Raw genomic sequence first — 26,913 nt, 5'->3', positions numbered from 1 at the left:
AACAGGAGAGGCGCCTGAGGACTGGAGGAAAGCAAATGTCACTCCAGTCTTCAAAAAGGGCACGAAGGAGGACTCAGGAAACTCTAGACCGGTCAGCCTCACCTCCACCCCTGGGAAACTGATGGAATGACTTCTCCTTGGTGCCATCTCAAGGCATATCAGGGATAAGAGGGTCATTAGGGGCAGTCAGCGTGGCTTCACCAAGGGGAAGTCATGCTTGACCAATTTATAGCCTTTTATGAGAAAGTAACAAGGTGGATGGATGATGGCAGAGCGGTGGATGTGGTCTCCCTTGACTTCAGTAAAGCCTTTGACACAGTCTCCCACAGCATCCTCACAGCTAAGTTGAGGAGGTGTGGTCTAGAAAATAGAGTAGTGAGGTGGGTTGCAAACTGGCTTAAGGAGAGAAGCCAGAGAGTGGTAGTCAATGGTGCGGAGTCTAGTTGGAGGCCTGTATCTAGTGCAGTGCCTCAGGGGTCAGTGCTGGGGCCGGTATTATTCAATATATTCATCAATGATTTGGACGAGGGAATAGAGTGACTGTCAGCAAGTTTGCTGATGACACCAAGCTGGAAGGAATGGCTGACACGCCAGAGGCTGTGCTGCCATCAGAGACCTGGACAGGCTGGAGAGTTGGGCAGGGAAAAATGTAATGAAATAGAACAAGGGAAAGTGTAGAGTCTTGTATCTGGCAGGAACAACCCCAGGTTCCAGTATAAGTTGGGGAATGACCTATTAGAGAGCAGCATAGGGGAAAGGGACTTGGGGGTCCTGGGGACAGCAGGGTGACCATGAGCCAGCACTGGGCCCTTGTGGCCAGGAAGCCAATGGTACCTGGGGTGGGTTAGAAGGGGGTGGTCAGTAGGTCAGAGAGGTTCTCCTGCCCCTCTGCTCTGCCCTGGGGAGACCACACCTGGAATATTGTGTCCAGTTGTGGCCCCTCAGTTCCAGCAGGACAGGGAACTGCTGCAGAGAGTCCAGCGCAGGGCAACAAAGATGCTGAAGGGAGTGGAGCATCTCCCGGGTGAGGAAAGGCTGAGGGAGCTGGGGCTCTGGAGCTGGACAAGAGGAGACTGAGGGGGGACTCATTCATGTTTCCAGATATCTAAAGGGGGAGTGTCAGGAGGATGGAGCCAGGCTCTTCTCGATGACAACCAATGATAGGACAAGGGGTAATGGGTTCAAACTGGAACACAAGAGGTTCCACTTAAATTTGAGAAGAAACTTGTTCCTGGTGAGGGTGGCAGAGCCTGGCCCAGGCTGCCCAGGGGGGTTGTGGAGTCTCCTTCTGTGCAGACATTCCAACCCGCCTGGACACCTTCCTGTGTAACCTCATCTGGGTGTTCCTGCTCCGGCGGGGGGATTGGACTAGATGATCTTTTGAGGTCCCTTCCAGTCCCAAACATACTGTGATACTGTGACAAAGCCACAGTAAGTACCATGGAGGGGAGGTTTTAAGGTGCTGAGGACCAGGATGTGGTGACCGCAAGTGACAAAGCCACGGCGGGGGCATTGGAGGGCTTAAAGTGACATAGGATGCAGTGATGCTGGTGACAAAGCCAGAGTGGGACACACAGGGTGGGTTTGGAGGGGCCGGGGCAAGGTGACCGCAGGTAACAAAGCCACAGTGACAACCATGGTGGGGGAGGTTTTGAGGTGCTGGGGACCAGGACACGGTGACCACTGGTGACAAAGCCACAGTGGGGGTCATTGGGTGGGTTTGGAGGGGTCAGGACATGGTGACTGCAGGTGACAAAGCCATGGTGGGGACCATGGGGTCAGGGGGGGTTTGGAGGGCTTGGGACATGATGACTAATGGTGACAAAGCCACAGAGGGGTCTATGAGGGGGGACTTTGAGGTGCTGGGGACCAGGACACAGTGACCGCTGGTGACAAAGCCATGAGGGGGGTTTGTAGGGACTGGAACATGGTGAATGCCGGTGACAAAGCCACAGTGGTGGCCGTGGCAAAGGGTTTGGAGTGGCTGGGACACAGTGATCATGGTGGGGGCTCAAAGTGACTGGGATACATTGATGCTGGTGACAAAGACACACTGGGGACACTGGGTGGGTCTGGGGGTCCCACTGATGTCCCCGCGGTGCCTGGGGTCTTGTCCCCACTGTGTCCCCCCTGTTCCCGCAGGCCGCTCCATCACTGACCCCCGTGCACCGCGCCGGTTACTGCGCGTTCTACGGCGAGTGTGGCCGCAACCCAGAGGTGAACGTGTCCCTGGTGCCGTCCAACGTGCCGTGTCTGTCCAACACGCCGGCGCGCGAGGCCACCGGCGCCTTCCTGTCCCTGCTGCAGGCCGTCTGCCCCGACCTGGTGCAGAACGGCAGCGAGACGGCGCTGGTCTGCTGCAATTTGGCGCAGCTGAGCTCCCTGCGGCTCAGCGTGGCCCTGTCCGGCACCGTCCTGGCGCGCTGCCCGGCCTGCGCCAGGAACTTCGCCAACCTGCACTGCCACAACATCTGCAGCCCCAACCAGAGCCTGTTCACCAATGTCACCCGCGTCGTCAACCACACGGAGACCGGCCAGCTGGCCGTGGTGGAGTACCAGTGTTTTTACGGGCAGGATTACGCCGACGCCTCGTTCTCCTCGTGCCAGGGCGTGCGGCTGCCGGCAACGGGCGGCTACGCCATCGACACCATGTGTGGGCGCTACGGCGCCCGGCTCTGCACCACGCAGCACTGGCTGGACTTCCAAGGGGACAAGAACAACGGGCTGGCGCCGCTGCAGATCGACTTCCAGCTCATCCCCAATGGCACCGACCCTGGCGACGGCATCGTGCCGCTGGCCGGCCGGGCCTGGAGCTGCGACCAGACGCCCAGCGCCAGCGAGGAGCCGTGTTCCTGCCAGGACTGCGCCAAATCCTGCCCGCTGGTCACCGCCCCGACCGCCCCGCCACCCCCTTTACAACTTGGCAGAGCCGACGGCGCTTTGGTGCTGGGCGCAGTCCTCTTCGGCATCTTTGCCTTCATCTTCATCATGGCTGTGCTGTGCCGGTGCCGGAGATCCAAGAAGGGTTCTATGCAGCAACCGGCTCCGGCACCAGCCAAGGGGTGCTCGGCACGGCTCGGCAACGCCAGCCACCGCATCCTGTCCATGGCGTTCCGCCGCTGGGGCACGCTGGTGGCCACGCACCCGTGGCCGGTGCTGGCGGTGGCAGCGGTGGTGGCAGGGGGTCTGTCAGCTGGTTTGGTGACCCTGCGCCTCACCACCGACCCCGTGGAGCTCTGGTCGTCACCCAACAGCCGCACCCGGCAGGAAAAGGTGTTCTACGACCAGCATTTCGGGCCGTTCCTCCGCACCAACCAGGTGATCGTGACGGCGCCGGGGGCGCCCAGCAGTGGCTACAACTCGGTGTTGTTCGGCGCCAAGAATTTCAGCGGGGTGCTGTCGGAGCCGGTGCTGCAGGCGCTGCTGGAGCTGCAGGAGCAGCTCGTGGCCACCACAGTGCAGGTTGGGGACCGGGAGGTGACACTGAGTGACATTTGCTACGCACCCCTGAACCCCGCGGCGCCAACGTTGGGCGACTGCTGCGTCAACAGCGTCACCCAGTATTTCCAGAACAACAGCACCCGCCTGAGCGCCACGGCCACCCAGAACGACGGGGACACCGTGGGGACTGTGGATTGGCGTGACCACTTCATCTACTGCTCCAAGTGGGTGCCGGGGGATTGGGGGTTTTGGGGGGCTTGGGGAGGGATGGAGGGTGGGGTGGTGGGTGGTGGGGTTGGAGTGATGCCCGTGGGGTGGTGGGTGTGTGGTGGTGTCCTTGGGGTGCTGGGATGTGGTGGGCTGTGGTGACATCTATGGGACACCCAGCATGGCACGTTACCCATGGGGTGCTGGGATGAGGGGTCAGGGTGATATCTATGGGTCACCCAGCATGGCACATGCCCATGGGGTTCTGGGTTGTGGGGTCAGGGTGGTGCCTGTGGGGTGCTGGGCATGGGATGGTGGCCATGGGGTGCCGGGCTGTGGGGCTGAGGTGACATCTATGGGACACTCAGCATGGTATGATGCCCATGGGGTGTTGGGCTGCGGGGTCAGGGTGCTGCTTATGGGGTGCTCAGCATGTCACAGTGTCCATGGGGTGCTGGGATGTGGGGTCAAGGTGCTGGTTATGGGGTCCTGGGCATGTCACAGTGCCCCTGGGGTGCTGGGTTGTGGTGACATCTATGGGACACCCAGCATGGCACAATGCCCATGTGGGATCAGGGAGCTGGTTATGGGGTGCTGGGCATGTCATGGTGCCCCATGGAGGGTGCTGAGGGTGCTGTGTGGTTTGTGGGGCTGGGGTCATGCCCATGGGGTGCTGGCATGTGGGGTCAGGGTGACACTTGTGTGGCACCCAGCCTGGTATGGTGCCCGTGGGTGATAGTTTGTGGGGTCAGGGTGACATCTGTGGGGCACCCCACATGGACTGGTGCCCATGGGGTGCTGGGTTGTGGGGTTAGGGTGCTAGTTATGGGGTGCTAGGTGTGGCATGGTGTCCTTGGGGTACCAGGTTATGTGGCTGGGGTGCTATCTCTTGGGAACCCAGAACAGCACAGTGCCCATGGGGTGATGGCATGTGGGGTCGGGGTGATACCTGTGATGGGTCTGGGGTGCCATCCGTGGGGTGCTCAGCGTGTGACACTGCCTGGCGCCGTGTCCCCGCCAGCTCCCCACTCTCCTTCAAGGACATCACGGCGCTGGAGCTGAGCTGCATGGCGGAGTACGGCGGCCCCGTCTTCCCCTACATCGCCGTCGGCGGCTACTCTGGTACGTTCTGTCCATCACCGTGATGGGCTGGGGATGTCACCGGGGGATGTCACCCAGGGGATGTCACCCACTGTCCCACAGACTCGGAGTACACGGAGGCGGAGGCGCTGATCATCACCTATTCCCTCAACAACTTCCCCCGCGACGACCCGCGGTACCAGTGGGTGCTGGGCTGGGAGAGCCGCTTCCTCGAGGTGGTGGGCGAATTCCAGCGCACCCACAGCCCCAACCTCTCCGTTGCCTTCATGGCTGAGGTAAAACCCCCTCTGGGTGGCTGGGCGGGTACCCTTGGGTGCCCAGCACCCCCTCACCCATCTTATTTTTGCAGCGGTCGCTAGAGGACGAGATCAACCGCACCACGGGCGAGGACATCCCCATCTTCACCATCAGCTACCTCGTGGTCTTTGCCTACATCGCGCTGGCGCTGGGCGAGTACACAACCTGCAGCCGCATCCTGGTGAGCGCCAGGGGCCCCAGGGGGTGCAGTGCCCTTGGGTGCTCCCCTGGGTGCCAAGCAGGTGGTCTTCTCCATTGCAGGTGGATTCGAAGGTGACGCTGGCGCTGGGGGGCATCGCCGTGGTGCTGGGGGCGGTTTTCGCCTCCATGGGGTTTCTGGCAGTGCTGGGTCTGCCGTCGTCCCTCATCATCCTCGAGGTTGTGCCCTTCCTTGTCCTGGCCGTGGGTGCTGACAACATCTTCATCTTCGTGCAGGAGTACCAGGTCAGTGGGCACGGGGGTCCCCATGGGGCAGGTGGGCACAGGGACACCTTGGGGACAAGGGGACACTTGTGGGGATGGAGGTCCTTGTGGGGTAGGTGGGCAAAGGGACACTTCTGGGGACGGGGTTCCTGTGGGGCATGGAGGCACTTGTGAGTATAGGGGTTCCTGTGGGGCAGGTGGGCACAGGGACATTTTTGGGGACAGGAGTCCCCACGGGACACAAGGACACCTTGAGGACATGGGGGTACCTGTAAGTACAAAGGTACCTGGGGATATGAAGGTCCCCATGGGGTCGGTGGGCACAGGGATATTTTTGGGGACAGGAGTCCTCATGGGACACAGGGACACCCTTGGGACATGGGGACACCTGTGGGTGCAGGGGCACCTGCGGGTATGGATGTCCCCGTGGGATAGCTGAATACAGGTACACTTTTGGGGACAGGAGTCCCCATGGGATACTGGGACTCTTTGGGGACACATGCAGGTATGGAGGTCCCCATGGGGTTGGTGGGCGCAGGGACATCTTTGGGGACAGGGTCCCCAGTGGGTCACAGAGGCACTTGTGAGTTTTGGGTCCCTGTGGGGCACAGGAGCACTGGAACCCCTTGGGGACACGGGGGCACCCGTGTCTATGGAGATCCCCGTGGGGCACAGGGACACTTTGGGGACAGGGCCCCCAGTGTGGCACAGGGACACCTGTGAGTGTGGAGGTCCCCATGGGGCAGGTGGGCACCCTGGGGTGGGGCTGTCCCCAGGCCGGGCGGGGGGTGCCTGCGCGGGGTCCCCGGGGGGGTACACCCATGGGTGCCCCTGCTCACCCCCGCCAGCAGCAGTCGCAGCGGGAGCCGGGAGAGACGCGGGAGCAGCACATCGGGCGGGTGCTGGCGCAGGTGGCCCCCAGCATGTCGCTCTGCAGCCTCTCCGAGGTCATCTGCTTCCTCCTGGGTGAGCGGGGGACGTGGGGACACTGAGGGGCAGAGGGACATGGGGGCATAGGGTGGACACATGGACCGGGAAGGGCGCAGGATGGGCACAGGGACCAGGGGGGCATGAGGGGCACAGGGACATGGGGCACATGGCAGGTACAGGGGGCACAGTTTGGGTATAAAGGACATGGGGACACAGGGGACATGGCCGGGGCACAGGGACATGGGGGACACAGGGATCTGGAGGACACGGAGGGCACAGGCTGGACACAGGGGGCACAGGGACATGGGACACATGGCAGGCACAGGGATGCGCAGAGATGGGGGGACACAGGAGACATGGGAGGCACGGGGACACGGGAGCACACAAGGGGCACAGAGGACATAAGGGCATGGGAGACACAGTGGGGACACAGGGGACATGGGAGGCACAGAGTGGGCAGGGGGATAGGGGGCACAGGGATGGGGGGGACACAGGGGACTTAGGAGGCACAGGGATACAGGGATGGGGGGCACAGGGACAGGGTGGCACGGGACATGGGTGCATAGGGACACAGCAGCAGACAAGGGCATCATACCCCAGTGGTCGCAGGGGCTGTGGGCGCGGGGGGTGCCGCTGCGGGGTCGGTGCCGCTTTGGGGACGTGGCGGCGGTGCCGCTGACGCGGGTGCCCGCAGGTGCGCTCTCCTCCATGCCCGCCGTGCGCACCTTCGCCCTCACGGCCGCCCTGGCCATCGCCTTCGACTTCCTGCTCCAGATGTCGGGGTTCGTCGCCCTCCTGGCACTCGATGCCCGGCGGCAGGAGGTACCGACCGGGGGACAGCGGGGGGATGCTGGGGCGCCAGGGGTGGTCCTGTGGTGGGTGTGGGGTGGACAGGATGGGGATGGGGTGCTTGTGGGTATGAAGGTCCCCAAAGTGGGCACAGGGTGCTCAGCGTGGTCATGGGAGTGTGGGTGGGTGTGGGGGTCCCCAAGGTGGGCACCGGCTGGTCATGGGGTGTCTGAAGTGGACATGGGGTGTCCTTGGGTGTGAGGGTGCCCAGGGTGGGTGTAGGGTGGTCATGGGCTGCTCAGGGTGGGCATGGGGTGGTGGTGAAGCTGTTTGTGGCCATAGGTGCCTGTAGGTGGGTGTGGGGTGCTCGAGGACATCAGGGTCCCCAAGGTGGGCACAGGGTGGGTGTGGGGGCCCATTGGTGTGAGGCTTGGCACAGGGTGGCTCTGGGGACATCAGGGTGCCGTGGGTGGGTGTGGGGTGCCCGTGGGGTGCCCCTGTTCCTGAGGTCCCTGAGGTGGCCATAGCGTACTCAGGGTGTATCTGGGGTGCCCACGGGTACGAGGATGCCCAGGGTGGGCATGGGGGTGCCTGGGGCAGGCAGAGGGCCCCCCACCCATGGCAGGACCCCATGGTACACCCAGGCTGCCCGCTTTGACCTGTGCTGCTGCTGCTCGCCGGAGAAGAAGGGCCCCAGGGGGAAAGGGGCTTGGTCGCTGGGCCTGCTGCTGCGCCGCTACTACACCCCCGTGCTGCTGCACCCCCTGGCACGGCCCGTCGTGGTGAGAGGGGGTCCTGGGGGCCGTGGGGGTGTGTGGGGTGAGGGGTCTACGGGGGTCCTGGGGCGGCCATGGGAGTCAGAGGGGTCTGGGGGGTCCAGGAGGGTGTGGGAGCATCCTTGGGGGCTGGGCAGGGTAAAGGGGGTTTGGAGGTTCCTGGGGGCCAGGGGGGCTGTGGGGTGTAGGGGGGGGGTGTCTGGGGGGTCCTGGGTGGGTGGGGTCATGAAGGGACTCAGGGGACAGGACCTGGGGGTAGGGGGACATGATGGGGGGCTGGGGGTCTCTGGAGGGATGCAGGAGGTTTGGGGGGACATGGAGACGTTGGGGGGGCTCAAGGGGGTCCCTCATGGGGTGTCCCCAACAGGTGCTGCTCTTCCTCTTCCTGGCGTGCGGCGGAATCTACCTCACGCTGCACGTGTCCGTGGGTCTGGACCAGGAGCTCTCCATGCCCAAGGTGGGGACAGCCAGGGGACAGCAGGGGACACCGGGGCACAGCACGGCATGGGGATGCACAGGGACAGTATGGTCTTATAGGGACACTGCAACACCTTAGAGGATGGCACGTCCCCATATGGAGATGTACAGGGGTGGTCTGGCTCCTATAGGGATGCTGTGGCCCTGTATAGAGACATTGTGGCAATTTAGAGGATGGCATGGCCCTATATGGCGATGTACAGGGGTCATATGGCCCCATACAGGGATGCATTGGAACTGTATGGCCCTGCATAGGGACACCATGGCCCCTTAGAGGATGGCATGTCCCCATATGGGGATGCACAGGGTGGTGTGGCCCCTTTAGGGACATACAAGGGTTGCATGGTCCCACAGGGAGATGATATGGCCCCTATGGGGACAAGTGGCCCCATATGGGTACAACCCATCCCCCGTGGAGCTGGCATGGCCCCACATGGGGCTGCATGTCCCTATAGAGGGACACAGGGAGCCGGTGCGACCCCCGGGGCCCCCCAGACCCCTCCAGCCACCACCCAGTGCTGACGGGGAGTGGGTGCCCCCCAGGACTCCTACCTGCTCGAGTACTTCGCAGCCATGAACCAGTACCTGGAGGTGGGCGTCCCCACCTACTTCGTCACCACCGGTGGGTACAACTTCTCCTCCACCAACGGCACCAACGCCATCTGCTCCAGCTCCGGCTGTGATCCCGACTCGCTCACCCAGACCATCCAGTATGCCACACGCTTCCCCAACGTGTGAGTGGGGTGTCAGGGACATGGGGAGGGTGGGGGACAAGGTGGGGTCACCCTCCTGCCAGCCTTGTCCCTGTGCAGGTCCTACCTGGCCATCCCGGCCACCTCCTGGGTGGACGATTTCCTCGACTGGCTCAATCCCACCGGGCGCTGCTGCCGCATCCACCGGTTTGGTGAACTCGCTGGGGAGTTCTGTCCTTCCACCAGCGGTGAGCGGGCACCAGGGAACACCAGGGGGACAGCGGGGGCACAGGGGGGTCTGCAGCATCATGGCCTTTGGGTCTACATTGGGTGTTCACCATGGTGGTCCTGTGATGGGCAAACTGTGGTCACCATTGGGTGCTCATAAGGTCGAAACCATAGTGGCTGTTGGGTGTATGTTGGGGGGTCACCGCTGGGTGTTGACCATGGTGGCTGTTGCATGCACATAATAGTAACACCATGGTTGCCATTGATTGTTCGTTGGGTGTTCACCATGTTGCTCATTGGGTGTGCACCAGGTGCCCACCATGGTGACGGTTGGGTGCACATAAGAGCAACACCGTGATGGCCATTTGGTCTACATTGGGTGCTCATCATGATGCCCATTGGGTGTGCACTAGGTGCCCACCATGGTGACGGTTGGGTGCACATAAGAGCAACACCGTGGTGGCCATTTGGTCTACTTTGGGTGCTCATCATGATGCCCATTGGGTGCATGGAAGGTCTACACTATGGTGGCTACCAGATGCATGTTGCATGGCCACTGTGGTCACCGTTTGCTATATATAGAATGCACACAGCGGTGGTCATTGGGTGAATGTCGGGTGCCCACCATGGTGGCTGTTGGGTGCACATAAGGTCCACTCTGTGGTGTATATTGGATCCCCACCCACATCTCCATGGTGGCCTTTATGTGTATATAAGGTCCATGCCATGGTGGCCATTTGGTGTACATTGGGTGCCCACCATGGTGCTCATTTGGTCCATATTGGGTGCCCACCACGGTGCTCATTGGCTGCGAGTTAGCTCCACATTGTGGTGGCCCCTGGGTGTACGTTGGGTGCCCACTGGGATCCCCTTCATTGTCCATTGGGTGCCCATTGCGGTGTCCCCCACTGGGTTCCCCCCAGTCCCTATCGGTGTCCCCAAGTGCTGACCGTGTCCGTGTCCCCAGATGACATCAGCTGCACGGGGGGACAGTGCCTGGACTCCCAGCGGCGCCCGACACCCGAGGAGTTCGACCAGTTCCTGCCCTGGTTCCTGTACGATCGGCCCACCCTGCAGTGCGCCAAGGGGTGGGTGATACCGGGGGGACACCATGGGGGACCCCGGCAATGGGGGGACACGTGCATGGGGACACACACATGGACATTGGTGTAGGAACCCACCGGGTGCTCCCCCAGCACCCACACCGCCTGTGCCCCCTCCCCATGGGTGCCCCAGCATCCACACCCCCTGTGTCTCCCCCACTTGGCCCCAGTGTTCCCCCAGCACCCACACCCCCTGTGCCCCCCTCTCCATGCTCTGGGTGTCCCCCTCACCCCTTACCCTCTCCCCACATACCCAGTTCCACCCCCAGCACCTACATCCCATGTGTCACCTCCCCGTGGCCACCCAGCACCCACACCTCCTGTCCCCTCTCCCCATGGCCTCCCCAGCACCCACAACCTCCTGTGCCCCCTCCCCATAGCCCTGGGTGCCACCCCCCAGCACCCAGACCCTCTGTGCTCCCCCCAACAGCCCCGATGCCCCCTCAACCCTGTTCCCCCCACAGGGGTCTGGGTGCCTACGACACCGCGGTCAGCATGGACGCCAACGGCACCATCCTGGGTGAGTGTGGGGGGGTGGCGTGGGGCGGGGGGCACCCTAGGGTGCTCTGCTGACCCCCCAAATCCCTGTTTTACCCCCGCCATCCCGCAGCCAGCCGGTTCATGGCGTACCAGCGCCCGCTGCACACCTCGCAGGAGTACACGGGGGCCCTGCGTGCCGCCCGCGCCCTGGCCGAGGAGATCACCCAGACCCTGCGCAGGGTGCCTGGCACCCCCCCAGAATTCACCGTGTTCCCCTACACGTGAGTGAGGCTTTGAGGGGGCGAATGGGGAGGAGGGGGGCACAGCATGGGGTGCTGGGGGTGGCCCTGTGCCTGGTTAGGGGTCAGAAGTGGGTGTGGGTGCTCCAGTTTGGGGTCAGAAGGGGGTGCCCCAGTTAAGAGATGCCCATCCTGGGGTGCTGTGGGTGCTCTGGTGTCCCTGTTTGTGGTTAGAAGTGGTTCTCCCAGTTGGGGGTTGCCCAGCCCAGGGTGCTGTGGGTGCCCCAGTGCCCCAGTTAAGGGTCAGAACTGGGTGTCCAGTTAACAGGAGCCCCTTCTGGGGTGCTGTGAGCACCCCAGTGCCTGGTTAGGGGTCAGAAGTGGGTGTCCAGGTCAGGGTGCCCATTCTGGAGTGCTGTGGGTGCTCTGGTGTCCCAGTTTGGGGTCAGAAGTGGGTGTCCCAGTTAGGGGTGCCATCCTAGGGTCAGCATGAAACCCCAGTGCTTTGCTGGGGGTTAACACGAGTGCCCAGCTCAGGGCTGGGGTCAGTGTGGGTGCCCCAGTTAAGGGTCAGAAGTGGGTGCCCCAGTTAAGAGGAGCCCATTCTGGGGTGCTGTGAGAGCCCCAGTGCCTCGGTTGGGGTCAGAAGTGGGTGTCCAGGTCAGGGTGCTCTGGAGCCCCAGTTCAGGGTCAGAAGTGGATGTCCCAGTTCGGGATCGCTCTGGGCAGCCCAGTGCCTTGCCAAAGGTTCACATGGGTGCTCAGTTCAGGGCTGGGGTCAGTGTGGGTGCCCAGTTATGGGTCACAGGGTCAGTGCAGGTGCCAGGTCAGAGTGCCCATACCGGGGCACCGTGGGTGCTCTCATGCCCCAGTTAAGGGTCAGAAGTGTGTGTCTCAGTCACTAAGTACCAATCCTGGGGTGCTGTGGGTGTCCCAGTTTGGGGTCGGAAGTGGGTGTCCCAGTTTGGGGTCAATCTTGGCACTCCAGCACATTGTTGGGGGTTCACAAGGGCACCCAGTTCAGGGCTGGGGTCGGTGTGGGTGCCCAGTTTTGGGTCACAATTAGATGCCCCAGTTAGGGGTCGGCACAGGTACCAGGTCAGGGCGCCCATCCTGTGGTGCCGCGGGTGCTCTGGTGCCCAGTTAAGGGTCTGAAGCGGGTGTCCTGGTTAAGAGATCCTCACGCTGGGGTGCTGGGGGTGTCCCAGGTCAGAAGTGCATCCCCATTTTGGGGTCAGTGCAGACGTGAGGTCAGGGTGCCCAACCTGAGGCGCTACGGGAGCTCAGGCGCCCGGTCACAGTTTGGAAGTCGGTGCCACGTGTCGGTGACGCTCCCGGCAGGGTGACCTACGTGTACTATGAGCAGTACCTGACGGTGGCGGCCGAGGGGGCTTCGACGTTGGCGCTGTGCCTGATCCCCACCTTCGCCGTGTCCTTCCTGCTGCTGGGCATGGACCTGCGCTCCAGCGCCGCCACCATCATCACCATCATGATGATCCTGCTGGACACCGTGGGCGCCATGAACCTCTGGGACATCCCCTACAATGCAGTGTCCCTCATCAACCTGGTGGCGGTGAGGGGCACAGGGGGGACACAGGGCATTTGGGGTGACACAGGGAGCTGGGACACATGGGGTGGCACAGGGACCTCAGGTACACGGGCTGACACGGGTACCAGGGGCACATAGGGTGGCATTGGGACCATGGGAACGTGGGGTGGTTTTGGGGGTACAGGAGGTGGCCAATTGACTTGGGACATGCAGGGTGACATGGGGACAGATCAGCTGGTAGAGCGCAGGGTGGCACAGGGGACTGGGACACGTAGGTCGGTAAGGTGGTGTGTGCATGGGGACAAGCAGGTTGTCACAGGGTCTTGCAAGGTCAAGCAGGGACCTGGGATACACAGGGTGCCACACAGGGTGGCTTTGGGGGTACAGGAGGTGGCACAAGGACTGGGGACACACACGGTGGCGCTCGGGGCGACCTTGGGGATACAAGAGGTGACACAGGGTCCTGGGGCACGTACGTTGGTACATGGGGTGGCTTTGGGTGTACAGGAGGTGACACAGGGACCTGGGACACATGGTGTGGCATGTGGGGTGGCTTTGGGGATACTGGCGGTGACACAGGGACGTGGGACACACACAGCTGCACGTGGGGTGGTTTTGGGGATAGTGGAAGTGACACAGGGATGTGGGACACACACGGTGGCACATGGGGTGGTTTTGGGGACAGTGGAAGTGACACAGGGATATGGGACACACACGGTGGCATGTGGGGCGGCTTTGGGGATAGTGGAGGAGGCACAGGGACTCGGGACACATGGGGTGGCACATGGAGCAGCTTTGGCATTCCAGGAGGTGGCAGAAGGACATTGGGGTGGCACAGGGACACGGGGCGGTCGGGCACAGGAGCACGGGCAGTGACCTGGCCGTGCCAGCCCTGTGGCCACCCAGGGACACCCCAGGTAACATCTCATCCTCCAGGCCGTGGGCATCTCGGTGGAGTTCGTGTCCCACATCACCTGCGCCTTCGCCCACAGCACCCAGCCCGGGCGCGTGGCGCGAGCCGCCGAGGCCACCGTCAACATGGGCAGCAAGGTGGGCAGGGGACACTGGGGGGGACACCGGAGGGTCAGGGTGACACAAGAGGGTCTGGGGGACCCTGCCGTCCCTGACCCCGCGTCCCCGCGCAGGTGGTGTCTGGGGTGGCCATGACCAACCTCCCCGGCGTGGCCGTGTTGGCCTTCGCCAAGGCCCAGCTCATCCAGATCTTCTTCTTCCGCCTCAACCTCATCATCACCCTGGTGGGCCTGGCCCATGGCCTCATCTTCCTCCCCGTCCTCCTCAGCTACATCGGTACGGCCCCCTCTCTGTCCCCAGCGCGCCCCGTGTTCCCTGGCAGGATGACAGCCTGGAACCACCCTCTTTTGTACCCACAGGACCTGGACTGCGGGCGCCATCGGGGGACACGTCAGGGGAAAAGGGACTGGAGCCGGTGGGGCAGGACATGGGGCTGGCCCTTGGCAACCCCTGCTTCGAGGACAAGGACCAGGGCAGGGACAAGGACAAAGCCACGATCCCTCAGAAGAGCTGAGCCCTGCCACCCCTCACTGTCCCATCCTGCTGCTGCTTTTTCTACTGCTGTTGTATTTAAACTGGTTTTCTGAAGAGTCAGGACTGGTTTTGATTGGGATGAGCTCTGGGGGGGAAGCAGCACCTTATAGAGAAGCTGCATCTGCGCTCTGGAGCATCACGGGGTCCACACAGGGACGGGGACATTGGGATGGGGGTGCGGGGCACACGGGCACCATGGGGATGGGGACATGTGGGGAGCAAGAAGGCGGTGGGGACAGGGCTCAGGGTGCCATGGGGACAGGGACACTTGGAGCATGTGGGCGTCACCAGGATGGCACACAGAGGGAAAGGGACATGTGGGGCACACAGGTGTGGCAGTGATGGGACACAGATGGACAGGGCCACACAGGGCACACGGGCATTGCAGGACGGTGCGGGGCACAGGGGTGTTGTGCAGACAGGGAGACACATGTCACAGGGGATCCATCACCATGACAGTCAGCAGGTGGACACAGTGGTTCCAGCAGGATCGCATCTGTAACCGTGGGCACGGGGATTGGGGACGTTACCGGTACCACTGCACCGTGACAGGGGACAGCAGCCCCGCAGGGACCAGGTGTCCTGTGATGACCGTCTGTCCCATCCCTGGGATGCACAAGCGTCCCCCGTGTTCCCGCTCACACGGTACCGTGTCCCATCCCCACGGTTCCCTTTGGCTCGTCCCCATGGTGCCTTCGTGTCCCATACGGCCCCATTCCCGTGGTGCCACACGTCCTATGTGTCCCAGTAGCTGTACAGTGGCACCCCGAGGGTGACAGCCACCGGCACCACGTCCCACTGGCCACCGGGGTCATCACATCCTCACCAACCACACCAAGGGATCCAGGGCCCCTGTAGCGACTTTGCTACCCCCCGGGGCGGGGCCGGGGGCGGGACCGGCGATCCCGGTACCGGTCGCGTCGACGGAGAAACGATCCGCACCTGGGCGGGGGGGCGGTTCTTAAACCGCTCCGGTGGCGCCTGGGAGCCATCGGGGTTTGCCGGGAGCTCAGGATTCCAAAGCGGAGCAGCTGGGAGCTCGCTCGGAGCTCGCCGCCGCTTCCCGGGGCTCAGGGTTCCGATGCAGAGCCGCTGGGAGCTCGCCGCCGCTTCCCGGGGCTCAGGGTTCCGATGCAGAGCCGCTCGGAGCTCGCCGCCGCTTCCCGGGGGATCAGGGTTCCGACGCGGGGCCGCTCGGAGCTCGCCGCCGCTTCCCGGGGCTCAGGGTTCCGATGCGGGGCCGCTCGGAGCTCGCCGCCGCTCTTCCCGGGGGATCAGGGTTCCGATGCGGGGCCGCTCGGAGCTCGCCGCCGCTTCCCGGGGCTCAGGGTTCCGACACGGGGCCGCTCGGAGCTCGCCGCCGCTTCCCGGGGGCTCGGTTGGAGCGTTTGGGAGCTCACTGCTCGGTCGGAGCTCCCTCCCGGTGACCGGAGCCCGGTGCAGGTCCCCAGGGCCTCGCCGCTGCATTTTCAGAGCCCCCCGGAGCTTCCGGGCAGGTGCGGGCAGCCGGGGCCGCCGACCGGGAGCTCCCGGTTCCTTCCCGGGTGCTCGGTGCCGCCCGCATCCCCCCTTTTAACGCAGGGGCCGGGTGCAGGAGGCTCCGGGCACCCCGGAACTTCATATTAATCTGTGATTTGCTTTTTTTTGCAGGTAATTGAAGGCGTTTTACGTTCCGGAGCGGCCGAAAGAGCGGTGGGCGTGGCCGCAGGTGGGTGCTGGGGCCCAGTTGCCCCTTCCCCGGCCTGGGGATGGAGCTGCGGGAAAGGGGGCGATGGGGAGCCGAGATCGGAGCGGCAGCATGATTTAACGTTTATGTCTTTGCTTTATCTCTGATTTCAGGTAGAGCCGAAATTAGGATGAGGTTCCTGGAGCGGTTGCTGCAGCGGGGGGGACCTTCTATCGCTCTGCCGGTGACGAAGCGGGGATGGGACCGGTTCAGTCCCGGGGTCCCGGATGGCCCCCCCAGCCTGGGGCAACTTTAGTTTCTTTCGTTTGAAATCTTTGTCTAGCACTTACATCGGGATCCTCAGCTTGGGGGGAGTCGGAGGAGCTTTTTCCCCCTGGGGGCAATAGGGTTTTTCTCCCCGAGCCTCCGTGGCTCATGCGGGTGCCCCCCCACCCAGGTCGGGTGCCTCATCTTTCCCTTCCCGGGGGGGGGGTTCCAGGGCGCGCAGGGGAGTCAAGACCCATGCGGTTTGTCACGTTAGTTTTATTTTCTGTTTGTTTCAGGGTCCGGAGCGGCAGAGCTGCCAGCGGCGGCTCAGGGGAAGGGGACAGCGGCCAGGGCGGGCAGGTCGAGCGGCGCGTCGAGCCCCGGGGGGGCCCGGTGCCGGTCCGGGGGGGCCCGGCGCGCCCCCCGCCGCCCGTACTGGAAGCGCAGCCGCAGCTCCCCGACCCGGGCCCGGGGCAGGATGTCGGGGATCCACTCGATGACAAAGGGGGTCGCCTCCTTCTGGGCTGGCGACGTGGTGCCTGGGGGGGACAAAGTGGCGTTAGAGCCCCCAGCAAGGGCTGGGGGGGGTGTTATATTTTTATTGTGTTTTTCAAGCTTAAGTTTTAGGTGGCTGGGAAATCAGCGGATGCAGAAGGAGCCATAGGGTGAGTAACCAAGATATTTTTGTTGGATTAGGTGGGCTGGGGGTCCCCCAGTCGTGTGGGTGGCACTGCAGGCGCCCCTGGCCAAGGCGGGAGTGTGTAGGTAACAGGTTTTTTGGTCTCAGTGTGTGTTTGTCTGTTTCAGGTGCTCAGAGGAAGGGATTCAAGTGTCTGCTGTCCCAGGTGTGGTTTGTAATGGTCAGGTTTATATTGTGAGCGGGTGCCTGTTTTGGGGTGATGCGCACAGTAGAAGCCTCCCCCTCTGAGGGCCGGGAGGTTGTGTGGAGTATTTGGTGTTAAAGTGTTTAATTTTTCAGGTTTTTGGAGGCAGAAGAAGCAGAAGCCAGAGCCCTTGGGGAGCGTTTGTGCATTAGTCACATAAGGCCCCAGTGTGGGGCCCTCTGCTTGTTTTTGGACGGGGGGTGGCAGCTTAGGGTCCCCATAGTTGTATAATCAGTGTTTGCTGGAGGTTGTGTGTAGCTGTCTGGTGTTGTGGAGGTGGTTGTACTGAGGGGATGGACCCCCTGAGGTGAGGGTAGGGTTTGTTCCAGGGGGGTCTCAGGCTGTGTGCAGTGTGAGACTCTGCTTGTTTTCCTGGGGGTAGGTTGTGTTGTTGGTGGAGCTGAGGAGGTGGCAGGTGGTGGTAGGATCTGCAGTGAGGGTGTTTGTTTTCTGGGGTGGTGCCCCCCAGCTCAGGGCTGGGTGGTGATGGTGACACTTGTTAGCTCTAGAAGTGGTTTATCGTCTAAGCTGGATTGGTTGGTCGTGTTATCAGTTTAGCTGAAGGTTTTAAGTTGTCCTGTGTGTCTGTTATTAGGTGTTACTGTTCTGGTTTGTACTAATGTTGGTAGATGTTTTGACAGCTACGTTTGGAACGGTTTGTTCTAGAGTTTTTGTGGGGTTTTTTTGGTGTCATTTTTAAGTGGTTTTGGTGTGGTTGGTTTTTTTTTCCCTTTTCATGTTCTGTTTTCACTTTTTTTGGTGTTTGGACTTTAGATACAATAACTATTTGGAGAAGGAAAAAAACCTCATTGTTAGGGTACGGATTGTGGCTGGTGCGTGTATGTCAGAGAGGTTATTTTTTTGGGTGGGAGGGTGGGTTTGACATTTTTGAGCAGTGGCTGAGGGGGTTGACCCCCTGCCTGGGGAGGGGGTTGGACCCCCTGTGGAACTGACCCCTCCCCTGGGCCCTCGGGGGGAGCAGCCTCCTCTGGGGGTGGCCCCACCCCTGGGGCTGAGCCCCCTCTGAGGGGGCAGCTGGGGGGAGCCCTGGGGAGTGCAGGGCCCCCTGTTGTGGGGGGAACAAGGGGGAGGTCTCTGAAGCCACCCCCCGTCTGTCTAAGGGGAATCTCTAATTGCTGAGACTCCCCCCTAGTACCTGCTGAGAAGGGAGTCTCTTTTGGATGAGACCCCCCCTACTACCCAAGAGGGGGTGCTCTTCCATTGGCCCCATTAGGGCCCTGGGGAGTTTGTTGGGCTGCAGAAAGCCCCACTCGCACTGAGGGAGCAATAAGGCTGCACTGCAAAGAGCTGCTGGCAGATGACGGGGGGCCTGCACCCCTCCACTCTGCTCCGGCTGCTGTCTCGCTCCAGGCTGCCAGTGCTGGGGGCACGCGGCCCTGTCCCCTCTGGAGCTTCTGGGTGAGCAGGGCTGAGGCTGCCAAGCTGAGGAGGGGAACAGGGAGCCCTGGTCCCCCCACTCACCCACTTTGAGGAAGGTCTGCAGCTCCTGGGGCCGCAGGGGTGGCTGCTTCTCGGGGGGCAGGGAGGCAGCACTCTCCTCCTCTGCCCCGGGGCTCCCCCAGGGCTCGTAGGTGCCGTCCCGGCTCTGGGTGAAGCTGCGCGTGAGCTCCAGGGGCAGCTGTGGGGGAAAAGGGACAGTGAGGGGCTGGGGGGCCTGCATGGGATTGGGGGGGCAGCCCCTGCCCTCACCTCTGGTGTGTCGAAGATCTGCTTGACCTGCAGGACATTGGTGATGTGCCACGTGTACTTGGAGAAGGTGCCCAGGGGAAGCGCGTCCCTGCGGACAAAAGCTGCGGGGAGGAACACACACGAGGAGGGGGAGTTAACAGAACGTTTCCTAAAATGCTAAATGCTTAGTGAAGTATCTTGTGTTTCTCTTTCCCCTTTTTAGTCTTTAGTTTCTCCTCTCCAGCTCAGGACTTGCCACAGTCCAGGAGGCTGCACTGGTTCCTCTAAACTTAGAATCACCAAATCACTCTAGATGTGAAAAATGAAAAAACAGCTGGGCTGCTGGGATTAAGACTTAGGCAACTGCTCTTCTCTGCCCTGGCACTTAGGCAGCTGCAGAGTTTCTTTCTTAGGTGCAACAAGGAGAAAACCTGCTACTACGAGCACAGAGAGAGACTTGACAATCTCTTTGGGCTGATAGCTTGTTCCCTGGAAGCTGCCGCTCTAAATGGAGGAGGGATCTCTTCAAGAACAACCTGCTGGGGCTGCAGGGTCACCCTGGATGATCTCTCCTACTTCTGTCTGCCCAGAACCTGGCAGTGACTCTGTCAGCTCTGCAGGTAGGTGTGTTTGGTTCCTACCCGTGGTGGAGTTGGGCAGCCTCTTCTTGGCGCTCCCGCTGGAGATCCGCTGCTGCAGCGCGTCGAAGAACGCCTGGGGGATGTGGAACACCAGCGGCTCTGGCTGCCCTGGGGGGTGGAAGCACAAGGCATGATGAGGACAAGAGAGACACGGTGTGGGGCAAAAGAGGGGGCGTGTGCTGATTGCAGGTGTTCCTGCTGGGGTTATCTTTGCAGGTGGAGACTCCAAGCACTGGCACAAAGAGTGCTGCCTGTGTCTGCACCGCACAATAAAATATCTAACACCAGTCAGAGCCTGCTGCTTATGTCCTTGAGTGCACTTTTGCCTCTCCTTTCTCCCCCTAGCTTAGGCTGAACTACTGTGTTAAGTCAGGGAAGGGGCCCTGAGTGGGAATGGATGGCCCTTATGTCTCCTATTAAAGTTGAGACATTCTCTGATGGCCCTAGTTAAATTCTTTTTCCCTTTACCTGCTCTGTGCTCCATTTGAGTGCCCTGGCTCTCTCTGACATGGCCGAGCCCCTGAAGGTTTGAGGTCCAGCTGTATGCTAGAGTGCGGTGATGCTGATTAATCTCACGGGCTGTCTCTAAGCATTAATAATAATGCCAAAATAGATAGGTTTATGGTAGAAGAGACCCTTAGAAACATTAGAAGTAGAGTGGGCTGTTCACACTTAATGACGGGTGGTGGTTGCTCCTCTGGCAACTGAGACGCAACTTTAGCTCCAATTAGCGTTTGTACATGGTTACACAAAACTGAGGCTGTGCTGCCAGTGCAAGTTGTGCTGCTGGGGTGTGTGGTGCAGTAACCCCCCCCCAAGATATTATTACTGCTCTGAACCATCACCTGTGGCTCTTTGGGTGTGCAGAGCAGTTCCTGCTGAGCACAGCCCAGACTTCGGAGAATGTGGGGAAGATGAGAAGAATACCACAGTGGTCTACTGCATGCCAAGCTATTCAGTAACTTAACAGCATTTCTGAAACTAAACATAACATGAGATGTCTCCCATTGTTACCATTTAATTCATCTCAATTCCCCTGTGCTCCCCTGAGCTGTTTAGGTTTGGCAGCCATAATCACTAGGGCAATTACCACTATTTCTAATTTCTTTTCTCCGTTCTCCTGTACTAACAGAGCACCAGGTTGCAATTCATCAATACACAGTCCATGTGCAGAAAACTAATCAAAACCCTAAGAAGCCTCCCAGGGCAAAACACACAACAATTGCACAAAGTTGGACAAAGCACTCGCCTCCCTTGGGGCTACTGGAGTTAGTTAATGCTGACAAAAGCTTAAAATAACAAAGTGGAATAGAGGAGGGGGTGTCCGAAGAGGGACTTTACCTTCAAACTGGTAATGCATGGTCTGGTGGATGCGCTCGGTGACACTGGCCAGCCAGGCCTGGAAGGACAGGGACACCTGCGACTCGTCCTGCGGCTGCTGGCAGCCTGTGAGGGACAGGGAAGGGATGTCAGACTCCACCGGGCACAGAAAATGACCGAGACCGAGTCCCACTGGCGCAGCTCTGACCTTCTACTCCCTGTTTCACCTGTAAGAGTTTGCCCGGCAGTACATACACTAATACCTGTGAAATCATCAGTTGAATTCAGTCAAAAGACAACCTTCAAATCTTCAGGTCACGTCGTTCATTCCACTGTTCTACACTTCCATGATTCTTTGATGCTATAATTCAAAGTCCAACCATCATTATGTAAATCTACTACTACTCCATGTCCTGAGAACCTCATCTCCGTCTGTTCAACCCCTCCAGGGATGGTGACACCATCACTGCCCTGGGCAGCCTGTTCAAAAGCCCAACAGCCCTTTGGGGAAGAAATGATCCCAAATTTCCACCCTCAACCTCCCCTGGCACAACTTGAGGCTGTTTCCTCTCATCCTGGCATTTGTTCCTTGGGAGATCAACATCCCCTTCACTTCAACCTCCTTTCTGCTGTTAAACACATCTCAGAAACACAACACAACCGCAAACCAAACTGTATGTTCATCAGTCAATGGCTCTGATGGCTCCGTTGCCACTACCTCAGCACATCACAGGGACTGGAATTACTCAAGTGCTTTAGCGGGGGCAAGAGGCTCCTAGAAACCCCTCTCTGCTCCTTACAAACCCCATCTGCTATTGCAGAAACAACATTTGCTCTTAAAAACCAACATTCTACTGTTAAAAACCCAATTTGCACCTCCACAAGAGCTGCTACCACAGTACCACAGTACAAAGACATCAACTCTCTCCCCAGGAGCGGGACCTGACACGTCCTCACCCTCCCCCAAAAAAAACTTGCACCCCTAGAGTGCTTGGAGGCATCTGAGGGACCAAAATGAGCTATCACAGCTTGCGAGACACGTTTTCTGTGCTCATTGGAAAAGGGAAATAACACATAATTATCCCACTTTCAAGACCAAAACTACAGCTAAGAGCAACAACAGCACCAAACCAAGTCACCTTCCCAGACCCTGGGCTCACCCAGCATGCACAACGGCTTTGGCCAAGTCGCTGGGGACACATCCAGGTTTCCACTGCTTGGACTGAGCCTTCCATCTCCAAACAGCCCATAAACACAGCCAAACATGCAGCCAACTGCTCAGAGACACGTGATTACATTGGTGCCAACAACCATCTTCCCAAGGCAGCCAGAATTCCCCTCTCCTGTGCCACTGCCCGCTCGACACGGTACTTCTGAGCTAAGAGACACCACAACAAGGTCCCTTCCCAGCAGCTCGGGGTATTAAGAGTTGCTGCAAACACCAACAGAGGGAACACAAGTGACAGAAGCAAAGCTCACAGCTTTGCTTGACAGCCAGATCCACTGATCTAATCCAGAAGATCACTTAATGGCACTGGAGAGATGAAATAACAATGCCTGCCCGCTCATAGCAGCGCTGGCACGACCACAAACCAAGTTCTTTAAGCTTCCCACACCAAAAAACTCACCTAAGAGCCACCCTGGGAAGAGTTCAGCATCATCCATCCCTAATAACCACAACTACAGATAACCAGAGCTACGTGAGCCACACGCAGGTACTGAACCCCGAGGAGCTCGAGCCCAGTTTCAGCTCCCAGGGCACACAACAGCCCCACAAAGCTCCACCATTCCCTCCGCAAGGATTCCAGCAACACGAACCAAACGCTGAGCGCTCACCTTGTCTCTTCGCGGCGGAGGCCACGGGCGGTTTCCTCGGGGCGGGTCTGCGGGGGTGGCTGTGAGCTGGGGTGTGAGCCAGGAGGGGGCCAGCCGGCTGCATCCCTGAGAGAGACTCATTTTAGGTGAACATCACCCTCACAACCATCAAGTCCAACCATTAACCCACCCCTGGCACCACCCTCATCCCTATGAACCTCATGTCCGTCTGTCCAACCCTCCAGGGATGGTGACTCCAGCACTGCCCTGGGCAGCCTGTTCCAATGCCCCACAGCCCTTTGGGGAAGAAATTGTTCCCCACATCCAACCTCAGCCCCCCCTGGCACAACAAATACACCAACAATTCTGAACCTGCATTTGTATCTGCTCTCTCAGCGACACCCCATGGCCACCCACCCCTCAAACCACCCAGCAGACACTCACCGGGCGTCAAGTCCTTTTTCCGCTTCCTGGCCCTGGCGGGAGCCGCCCCCCCAGCCTGCGCCACCGATTCGGGGCTCCCAAGTGACAGTGGCACCGCGATCCCCCTCAGACCTGGGAACAAACAGACTCTGGCCCTAAAATCTCCTCTATCACACGTGGTAGGGCTGTAGGAACATGAGGGGGGGTTCTCGTATCGCCCTCCCCGCTCTGGTGCTTCTCCCTTGCCCCCAAACCCCCAGGCACCCCCCAGACACCCTCACCAAACCCTTAAGTCCTCCCAGCCATTCAGACACACTTCTGAGGGGGAAAACTGTGAGGGGAGTGGTGATTTCAATTCACTCAGCACCCAGGTCACTCTCCTGGGGACAGATTTTCACCTTTGGGGGGCTACTGAGAGGAGAGGATTAACCAGGGACAACTCTTGGGGTGTGTAACCCCACGAGGGACTGAACCTCAGAGGCTGCTGCTTGTGGAGGGAGTCACAACAAACTGGGCCCCCTTGACAAGGGGTTAAAACAGGCAGGGGCCCAAAAGGAGGGGAACACTCATCTCCTGGGACAAAAGCAGCACCTGAGTCACCCCAAACACCCATCACGGCAAAGCTGGGGAGGATTTGCACCCCCAGAGCCCCCTGCTCTCCTCCCCACACCCAGGAAGGATCACTCCTCACACTGCTCTGAGCCACCAGAAGGAGGGACAGAAAATTAAGCCCGGGCTAATGAAGCACCGATCGGTGTGGGGGCAGCTCGGCCACAGCCAGGGAACAAGCACGAGGGAGGGTGGGCTGCAATCAGCCAGACACCCCCCAAAACCCTCCACGCGTTTTCCCCTCACCTACCGCCCGCATCATAGGCGAGGAGGTCGGCGAACTCCCGCGCCAGGCTCTCATCGCTGGCAAAGGCGCAGACACAGGCAAAGAAGTGAACGCAGCGTGGCGCCGTCCCTTCCTCCTCCTCTTCCTCCTCCTCCTCACCACCCTTGCCGTGTCGCAGCGCCCGGCATGAGCAGCGGAACCGCGGCTCCCCCGGCGCCTTGGTGCTTGTCCTTGGGCCCACAGACACATGCAGGTAGCCTGGCCCGGGCTTCTGCCCTCCCTTGCGCTTGACCACCAGGACACTCTTGGTGACCCGCTGCACCAGCGGCCCCGTGGGCTCCGTTGCCAGCTGCCAGATACTCTGCTTGGTTTCAGGGGGGGCTTGCAGGGAGTTGAGGACGGAGCTTTTGAGGGCGAGCGGCGTGGCCTCGCTCTGGCAGTTCAGCGCCAGCTTGACGTGCTGGCACTGGTTCTCTGCCGCCCCGCGTGCCGCCGCTTTCAGGCACGCCGGCGCCGAGCAGCTCCCGGAGCTCAGCTGCGTCACCACGGTCCCATCCGCCGTCTGGACGGCCGCCTCCGACACCCCCAGCTCCACGAAGCACCGCTGCTCCGCTCCCCGCTCCCTCTGCCGCACCGAGTACACCTGCGCCGCCGAGCCGGTGACAATCCTGACGGCGTCGGCGCTGGGCGGCTTGCGGGTGCCGCGGCGGAACACGGTCCCGCATGTCTTGTTCTTGCAGCTCAGGCCACGGGTGCCGTTGTACGTGCCACAGCGGGGGCACTTGCGGATGCCACGGAGGGTGGCTTTGCCCAGGTCGGACAGGAACGAGGGGACTTTGGTCCTTGACGGTGCCGGCTCCATCCTCTGGAAGACCTGGAGGGGCAGAAATCGGGGTGGGGGGCAGTGAACAACGGGATGGGGGGGGAAAGATGCCACGCCGCCCTGGCTGCTTCGGCTCCTTCCCTGCCAATGAGACAAAAAATGACACCCCTGCCTTTGTGGTGGGGCACATGGGCAACGGGACACCGAGAGAATCAGGGATTCGTTTGGTTTGGAAAAGCACCTTGAGCTCATTGAGTCCACCTGTTCCCCCACCCCTGGCACTGCCCCATGTCCTGAGAACCTCATGTCCGTCTGTCCAGCCCTCCAGGGATGGTGACTCCAGCACTGCCCTGGGCAGCCTGTTCCAATGACCCACAGCCCTTTGGGGAAGAAATTATCCCAAATTTCCAACCTCAACCTCCGCTGACACAACTGCAGGGTGTTTCCTCTTGCCCTGTCCCAACACCGCAATCCAAACCACATCACAAAATGACAAACCGCACGCAGATGGGACACAAACAGGGCGATTCCCCTGTTCCTCCCAGGGGAGGTTTTATCCCCAGGTCAGTGGCTGAGCATCCCAAGCATGACTCTGGTGACAACCCCTGGTGCTTGAAGGAGCCGCCGGCTCCAGATCTTTGTTATTTCTCTGCTGCCAACCACATTTTCTCCTCCTCTGCCCGGGGGACACGAGGGGGCTGTGGGGACAACCCTCTGCTCACCCAGCTCTCCCCATCACCACCAAATCCCTCTTTTTGGAGGTAAAACCAGGCACTGCACACAGAGCCCAGACTTCAAGCTGCATTTTGTGACAATGAGGGTGTCGGGAGAGGACAGGGACACCGCGCAGAGGGAAAGGGATGGTCGTTGTCATAATGTCACATCTCATGTCACATCGGCACTGGGCACATTAGAGTGAATGTGACAAGATGCCAACAAGCTGCTCGCGGTGCTGATTGAGAATCACAGATTCTTTTTAGTTAGAAAAGACCTTTAGGATTTTCAAGCCCAACTGTTAACGAGCTTTGTATACATCTCGAGATCAGGATGACACCCAATCTCGACTAAAAATTGCAGCTTTGGTCTGGAACACTTTACAGCCTTTCCACACGTTTAGGTTGAACGCCGCCTGTATTACACACAGTATTTAAATCGCGTGGAGCTCCGGGACACACAGAACGTCTAGAAGGGGGTCAGTCATGAATATGAACTTCAGCGCAGGTGAAACTGCTACAATGAGCCACACCCAAGCTGCAATTAAAAGAGTAATTAACAGAAAGGAGACTAACCGGGACTTAAGCCAGTCAGCGGTTGTTACAAACGGCCGGTAACGGAGAGCAGGTGACACCGGGAACACCAGCGGGGACCGGCACTGACCCTGCACGCCGGGCCGGGCCCCCCCGGGGCCGGCGGGGTCGGGACTGTGGCCCCCGGCCCGAGGCCTCCCCTGGGCCCCGCTGCCCTCAGGCCCCCGGTTCTCCACAGGACCGGGCCCGGGTCACCCCCCCCGGTCACCGGCGTCACCCCCGACCCCGCGCCGCGTCACGTCACCACCGTGACGTCACCGCGCCGTCTCCCGCCGCCGCCGCGTCTCCCCGCCCCGCCGGTGCCCGCGTCCCGGCATCCTCCGCGCTCCCGCCGCTGATGTCACTTCCTGTCCCGCGGCGCGCGAGTCCCGTCCCCTCACCCCCCCCAATCCCGCGTTACCTGCGCGGCAGCGCGCTCACCGCTCCCACCCGAACCGCCGCGACGTCGCTCGGCTCCCCGCTTCCGGCGGGGTGTCCCCCCTCCGCTCCCATTGGTCCGCTGGGAGACACGTGAGTTGCCGCGAGGAGCGCTGGGAGTTGTAGTCCGCGGGGGACGGCTCAGGGCGCATGCGCCCGCGCAGAGCGCACCGAGGACTACATCTCCCAGCAGCCCCCGCGGCGCGATTGCTGTAATAATTCATCAATCTCAGCCTTTTTTCCCCCAAATATCCCGCTAAAACCCGCTCTCCTCCCGCCCGCTTTGCCCGGGGAGGCCACAGGGACACAGCGTAGAAAATAGAGCGCACAACAACCGTTGCTTTTGCTATTTTTCCTTTTCTTTTTCTGTGTTTTTTTGTCTTATTGCGCATTCTTTTCGTAACCAAGAGGTTAGGTTATCCTAACAGATCTATCTGTTAGGTTATCCTGACAGATAAGGTCAGTTTTGGACTCTGAACGGTGTGAAACACCCATGACCGTATTTGTGGGGGTCTGGTGGCTCACGCT

At 60.5% G+C, this 26,913-nt stretch overlaps 2 protein-coding genes and 1 long non-coding RNA gene across 7 annotated transcripts; 2 read left to right on the top strand and 1 right to left on the bottom strand.

Moving 5' to 3' along the window:
* Positions 1-2,088: 2,088 nt before the first annotated feature.
* NPC1L1 (NPC1 like intracellular cholesterol transporter 1) lies at positions 2,089-14,463 on the top strand (the record flags this gene model as incomplete). The annotated part of the gene is made up of 18 exons (XM_065041218.1): positions 2,089-3,665; positions 4,670-4,770; positions 4,852-5,024; positions 5,099-5,227; positions 5,308-5,490; positions 6,321-6,435; positions 7,094-7,221; positions 7,833-7,970; positions 8,332-8,421; positions 8,985-9,175; positions 9,254-9,381; positions 10,329-10,449; positions 10,929-10,984; positions 11,075-11,225; positions 12,525-12,756; positions 13,669-13,782; positions 13,878-14,040; positions 14,124-14,463. Coding segments are annotated over 18 exons (3,945 nt in total), but the record flags the coding sequence as incomplete, so codon positions are not given.
* A 736-nt stretch (positions 14,464-15,199) lies between these two features.
* On the top strand, positions 15,200-19,790 carry LOC135576358 (uncharacterized). 4 transcript variants are annotated; one of them, XR_010468062.1, is made up of 5 exons: positions 15,200-15,794; positions 15,949-16,006; positions 16,138-17,076; positions 19,028-19,424; positions 19,662-19,790. It is a non-coding gene; the product is annotated as an uncharacterized LOC135576358 (long non-coding RNA). The 4 variants fall into 4 exon arrangements; XR_010468064.1 differs by lacking the exon at positions 19,662-19,790 and having other exon boundaries at positions 16,138-16,896; positions 17,039-17,076; positions 19,028-19,452; XR_010468063.1 differs by lacking the exon at positions 19,662-19,790 and having other exon boundaries at positions 15,959-16,006; positions 19,028-19,452.
* Positions 16,491-26,481, bottom strand: C25H2orf42 (chromosome 25 C2orf42 homolog). 2 transcript variants are annotated; one of them, XM_021280954.2, is made up of 9 exons: positions 26,369-26,481; positions 23,863-24,712; positions 23,025-23,135; positions 22,602-22,706; positions 20,787-20,891; positions 19,446-19,553; positions 18,826-18,926; positions 18,598-18,754; positions 16,491-16,770 (listed from the first exon to the last, which is right to left on the bottom strand). In XM_021280954.2, exons 2-9 carry the CDS (start codon positions 24,698-24,700, stop codon positions 16,559-16,561), a joined length of 1,737 nt encoding a protein of 578 aa, XP_021136629.2. In that variant the 5' UTR covers positions 24,701-24,712; positions 26,369-26,481; the 3' UTR covers positions 16,491-16,558. The 2 variants fall into 2 exon arrangements, with proteins under 2 accessions (XP_021136629.2, XP_064897126.1); XM_065041054.1 differs by lacking the exon at positions 26,369-26,481 and adding an exon at positions 25,951-26,299.
* Positions 26,482-26,913: the final 432 nt, after the last annotated feature.

This window comes from Columba livia, chromosome 25, assembly GCF_036013475.1.
Source record: "Columba livia isolate bColLiv1 breed racing homer chromosome 25, bColLiv1.pat.W.v2, whole genome shotgun sequence".
In the NCBI taxonomy this organism is placed as follows: Eukaryota; Metazoa; Chordata; class Aves; order Columbiformes; family Columbidae; genus Columba; species Columba livia.
The sequence above is the reverse complement of the archived record's forward strand: the minus strand, read 5'-3'. Positions and strand labels throughout refer to the sequence as shown.